This window comes from Leucopleurus acutus (assembly GCF_964270905.1).
Source record: "Leucopleurus acutus genome assembly, chromosome: 1".
Classification (NCBI taxonomy): Eukaryota; Metazoa; Chordata; class Mammalia; order Artiodactyla; family Delphinidae; genus Leucopleurus; species Leucopleurus acutus.
In genome coordinates, this window is record NC_139142.1 from 84,117,097 (window position 1) to 84,123,096 (window position 6,000).

Here is a 6,000-nt window from a genome sequence, read left to right on the forward strand (position 1 = left end):
TCAGGAATTTCCATGGGGAGATTTCTCTATTTCAAGATAAAACTAAAAAGTAAAGTGGTTTCTACTCACCCTGAAGTAAGTCTGAACTCATTGCCTTGAGAAGTCTTCTAAGTTGAGGTTAAGGACCAACCCAGGGTACTCCTACATTTCTGTGTCTGAGTAAAAACCAAAACAGCCTGCAGGTCAATGATAGTGTCCTTTGCTTTTGAATTGAGGGCATCTTTCTTTTTTTTTTTTTTTTTTTTAAATAAATTTATTTATTTATTTTTGGCTGTGTTGGGTCTTTGTTGCTGTGCGCGGGCTTTCTCTAGTTGCGGCGAGCGGGGGCTACTCTTTGTTGCGGTATGTGGGCTTCTCACTGCGGTGGCTTCTCTTGTTGTGGAGCACGGGCTCTAGGTGCGCGGGCTTCAGTAGTTGTGGCACACGGGCTCAGCTGCTCCACAGCATGTGGGATCTTCCCGGACCAGGGCTGGAACCTGTGTCCCCTGCATTGTCAGGCAGATTCTTAAGCATTGCGCCACCAGGGAAGCCCCGGGGACATCTTTCTTCAGTAAGAAGAATTTACTTTATTTAAAATTGCTACATCTGGGGGCTTCCCTGGTGGCGCAGTAGTTGAGAGTCCGCCTGCCGATACAGGGGACACGGGTTTGTGCCCTGGTCCGGGAAGATCCCACATGCCGCGGAGCGGCGGGGCCCGTGAACCATGGCCCCTGAGCCTGCGCATCCGGAGCCTGTGCTCTGCGGCGGGAGAGACCACGGCAGTGAGAGGCCCGCGTACCGCAAAAAAAAAAAAAAAAAAAAATTCTGGTTGAACTTTTGGGGGTGATGGATATGTTTATTATCTTGATCGGGGTGATGGTTTTACAAGTGTGAACAGATGTCAGAACTTATCAGATTGTACATTTTAAATGTGTACATTTTACTGTATATCAATTATACTTCAATAAAGATAGTTGCTATACACATTTTATGAGGCCAGCATAACTTGGACATGAAAACCTTCTAAAGACTGTAAGAAAATTACAGCGCAGTCTCCTTCACTCACATAGATGTAAAAATCCAAAACAAAATATTAATACGTCGAATCCAGCAATATATAAAAAGGATACTATATTATAGCCAAGTGGCTTTATACCAGGAATTCAAAGAATTCAAATTAGAAAACCAATCAATAGTATAGAAATAGTATTTCTCCACGGTAGCAGATTAAAGAAGAAAAGTTGAATGGCCTTTTCCATAGAATTTTAATAAAATTCATCTTCCATTCATGATTTTTTTAAGGTAGCAATGTTGACTTTTTTTTTTTTTTTTTGCGGTACGCGGGCCTCTCACTGTTGTGGCCTCTCCCGTTGCAGAGCACAGGCTCCGGACGCGCAGGCTCAGTGGCCATGGCTCATGGGCCCAGCCGCTCCGCGGCATGTAGGATCTTCCCGGACCGGGGCACGAACCTGTGTCCCTTGCATCCTGACTTTTTAAATTTTTATTGGAGTACAGTTGATTTACAATGTTGTGTTAGTTTCTGCTGTACAGCAAAGTGAATCAGTTATACATACACATAGGCCCACTCTTATTAGACTCTTTTCCCGTATAGGTCATTACGGGGTATTGACTAGAGTTCCCTGTGCTGTACAGTAGGTCCTTATTAGTTATCTGTTTTATATATAGTAGTGTGTATATATCAATCCCAGTCTCCCAGTTTGTCACCCCAACCAATTCATGATTTTTTTTTAAAGTCTTAGAAAAATAGAGACGGGAGCTTTCTTAAACCATTGAAGGGTATATACAAAAAAACCTCACCATGCATTAAAAAAATAGTAATAATAAAAGTTCCATTTGCTAATAAACTTCTGACTGGAACCAAAAGTGACACCATGGAGAGGTGGAAAGAGCATTGGCCAGGTGTGGAGGCCCGGGCAGGCGGCTCGGGCTAGTGGCTGTTGGGACCTGTGTCCAGGCACTTCTGGACCTTTATGTCCTCACTGACAGACTGGATGAGTGATTTTTAAGACACCACCACTCCTGTCCCCACCCCACTGTATACACACAGCACACATGCACAATTAGTTCTATAATTCTAAAAATAAAACACTTCAGAGAATAATTAGACTGGGACTTGAAGAAGCTGCTGTTTGAGGATGGATTTGTCTAGTTGGCCACACACAGTCAGGGAAGATGGCAAATGGCTTGGCTGTTTAATATTTTTGTTAGCATTGCCACTTTGTATTTATCCTTCAATTTGTATAGATTTCTACCCAAATGTACAACTTCCGATTTTCAAGAATTGATTTGTGGGTCAGGGGTGGGGGGAACAGTCTTGATACAGATCAATATTTCAGCTCTTGTTTTCTTTTCAGAAAATCCTATAATATACTTTTAAAAATCTGTTTCAAGAGATTGGGGAAGGATGTAAAGGAATAGGGGAAAGGGAGTCCTGTGAACAGCTGGGCTAGAAGGCCTTGCTTTCCTGGGGTAAAACTCAGCTCTTAACCTGTTGAAGACAGAGGTGGTTAACTAGGGCAACGCAAGGCATCATAAAAGCACCCTGTCCCCCATTTCATATTGTCTAAGAGCCATGTCATTAGAGTTGCTTGTTTTGCTTAAGGTAGCAGTTTTCCATGTATATTCACACCCTAAAGATGTTAGCAGAGTAAGTGGGGAGCAGGGGATCTCTTTGTTAAATCTGAGAACAAATTTGGAGAAACAGTGTTTAATTCTCTTTTTTTCCACAGTTCTCGCAACCCTTTAAATGTGCTTGTCATTTTTCTAAAAGGGGGGATTTAGTATTTAACTCTTCAAGGATCTTTATGTTTCTCGACCATACTTTAGGAATATCTGGGCTAATGCACTGCCTCAAAGAGGACTGCATTCGGGTGAGATTCCAGAAAGCCCTACCAAACTGACTTAAACCTATAAGGGACTAGTTTGCCTCATGCAACAAGAAGCCTGGGGATAGATTGTCCAGGTTGGTACAGTACCTAAATGATGTCCAGGAGCCAGGCTTCTTCTTCCTCTGGCATCCATCGCACATTTGACTTTCACCTCACGGTCCCAGGATGGCTGCTGTACCACTAAGCATCATATCTACGTTCCGGGCAGGAAGAATGGGGAGGACCAAAATGCAAAGGACTCTCCCTGAAGTGAGGCTTTGCCTTCCTATTCAGTGACCTTGCCAGAGAGTTCTGCTCACATCATTGTCTAGAATGGCCTAGGTGAGAAGATAAGCGTTTCAGCTTTTTGGCTGTTATATTTGAGGACATCAAAGGAAAAGAGGGTGGGGGTGGCTTTTATCTTTAATTTTAGTAGAAGAGTCCTGCTCACCCCCAAGTCTCCAGTAATTCCTGGCTGTTGGTCCTGCAGGTGCTACGCATGATGGTCGGAGTGAATATCTCAGACGAGCAGCTGGGCAGCATCGCAGACAGGACCATCCAGGAGGCTGATCAGGATGGGGACAGCGCCATATCTTTCACAGAATTTGTTAAGGTCAGTCACTTACCTCTTGGTTTGAAGAAGTTAAATCCTACTACACAGGAGGGAGGGAGAAAAACATTATTCACATAAGAGCTTGAGACAGTATCTCCTGTTGTGACCTTCATAACTGTCGTTGGGTTTTGTTTTTTTTAACAGGTTTTGGAGAAGGTGGACGTAGAACAGAAAATGAGCATCCGATTTCTTCACTAAAGGACTGAGACCAAACTGTTCCTTGCTTTCTAGTATTTAAGAACTGGAACTTGAAAGTCCTCCTGTACACCAGCCCCACCTCCATCCCATCATTCCCCTTCTCCCAAAGTACTACTGCTGTTGCATGACAACCCCAAATATGTTCCATCAACACAAACCTGCCTTTGGTGTATAAACAGGGCATTACAGAATGGTACACCCCGTCTAATTCTGTTCAGTATCATTCGCTGGATATCTCCATTTCTAAATATCATCTCCCCCTGTTCTGCTGCTGAGTGCCACGTGTCCATCCAGTCTGAGAAGTGAGAGGGATTCATGCCAAGAACCAGCCAGCAAAGCTCTTTGACTGGATGTGGACCGTAGCCATGCTGCCTTCCCCCCAGCTTGGGTCTGGCATGCTCCTTCATCCTTTTTTATACGTCCTTTGCTTCCTACTTCTCTTTCACCCAATCTACCATTCACTTAATCTTTCAGTGTCCCTGCTTTTTATTAAGCTTCAGTCCCCTCTGTTCTACTTGGCATCCCAAGCTATGCCTGTTAAATGTATTTCTGACTTGGCAGTATAGTTCAGTGGTCTGGCGGTTTTTAATCTACTTTTACTCTTAAATGGGTCTTTGGGATGTTGCCTCTTCAGGAGCTTTTCGGTCAGTACTTCTCTCGGAAGAATGTCTTGACCATCTCTTGGTCCCCTCTGCTCTGTCACCAAAGGGCTGTTGGTTGGAGATGTTCTTGAAAGATAAGGGTTATAGAGACAAGTCTTCTGGGTGGCTTGCCCAGGTCGCTCTACCTCTGGCCTCCGATTCTCAACATACATACCTACGTGGCTGCTCCTGTTAGTACAGTGTTGACTCTCCACAAATTAGCCATATGCCTGCAGGCTTGCTTAGTTTGAGGATGCTGTCACCACCAGAATAGCTGCTCTGACAATATGCTTGTCAGGGGTGTTTCTCATGGCTGCTTGAACAAGGAGACTGGGCACCCTAAAAGTATTCCCACCTCTGCAGCATGGTTTATGCCTCAGTGCTGTGTGCCCTGGAATGTTTTCCCCTTCACATTTCCAAGTAAAAAGATAAGTGCCTAACTTATCCCAGTCCACAAGATTTAAAGATTGTCCTCAGTGTCTTGAGGTTTTACACAGAATTCTCTATGAATTTTACACCTGGCACATGTTACTGCTGGAAGCCATAGTCAGCTCCTAATACAGGTCCAAAGCATTGAATGTATCGTATCATTAGCTGCCTGGTTACAATGACATCCTAGCTCCTCTCTTAGACCACTGCTAATCCCTTAGGAACAAGGGCTCTGGCACTGGTGGCACGACCTGAGGTGGCATAATAGGCCTTTGCATGAACCAGAGCAACTTCTCTGCCTAAGTCAGCTTAGTATAGACCTCATTGAATCAGGCTGTTATTATCCTAACATCTGTCTTTATGAGTCTCTTCATCCATATCTGTCCTTGGCTGACTTTCTCTGACTTATTGCTTGCTTGCTGTTTCCTTGCTTTGGAAGGCTATCCAAGATGTATACACAATACTTTAGGAAGGAAATTACTTAAAAACAAAACAAAACAAAACAAAAAAAACACTGCAAAGGGATTAGGAAGAGTGGAGAAGAAAGAGTGGCCAGGCTGGATGACTCAAGTATAAATGACTGAGGAATTCTTGGTGAAGTATCAGTCTTACTTTGTGATCAAGTGATGTAATATAGGAATTGTATAAAAGGGAAGAATTGTCTGACACTGGTCTGTTAGAGAGGTACTTCAGAGGCTCCTTGACCTGCATATTTAAAGTTCTAAGATTACGGCTTTTTGCTCCTTTTGGCTGTATAGCAATCTGTTTTAATCCACAGTTGTGCCTTATTGTTTCATTAAAATTGTATTCTTTGATCCATCAATAAATACTTGTGGTTAAAACAAAATAACTTGGGTGATTTTTCTCCCTTTGTTTTACAAGAATTTTACATAACTCAGTCCCCTTCCTCAAGTTTGAAATCACAGTGTGTCTCACTCGGATTTATGTCTGTGCTATCAAATGCCTTTATTTGAACGTAATTGGAACATGACATGAGATTCTATCGGCTTTTATATCTGCTGCTGCCTGGACATAACAGGTGGGAGCGTTCATTTAGGGGCCAACACTAACACTTTGACAGCCTTAGCCACTGCTCACTTGCTCCAGGTAGGATTCTATTTCTGTTCTTGACTCTCTGACTCCTTAAATGTAGAAGAGGTCTAAAATAGGGTATCTGTCTATTGCTTGTTAATAAGTTGTCTACCCCCTCACGAACGTACAGTCTCAATGACATATTGTACCCAGCTATTGT

General features: G+C 43.2%; 1 protein-coding gene across 2 annotated transcripts in view; it reads left to right on the top strand.

Moving 5' to 3' along the window:
• Positions 1-5,598, top strand: part of CHP1 (calcineurin like EF-hand protein 1) — a gene marked incomplete at its 3' end in the record, with an annotated part of 36,931 nt that extends 31,333 nt beyond the window's left edge. Inside the window, exons 6-7 of one of the 2 annotated variants that reach the window (XM_082835874.1) lie at positions 3,358-3,480; positions 3,625-5,598. In XM_082835874.1, the coding sequence (XP_082692000.1) occupies positions 3,358-3,480; positions 3,625-3,678 (177 nt within the window). Of the gene's footprint in view, positions 1-3,357; positions 3,559-3,624 lie in introns of those variants that run through there. The other variant, XM_082835873.1, reaches the window with a different exon arrangement.
• Positions 5,599-6,000: the final 402 nt, after the last annotated feature.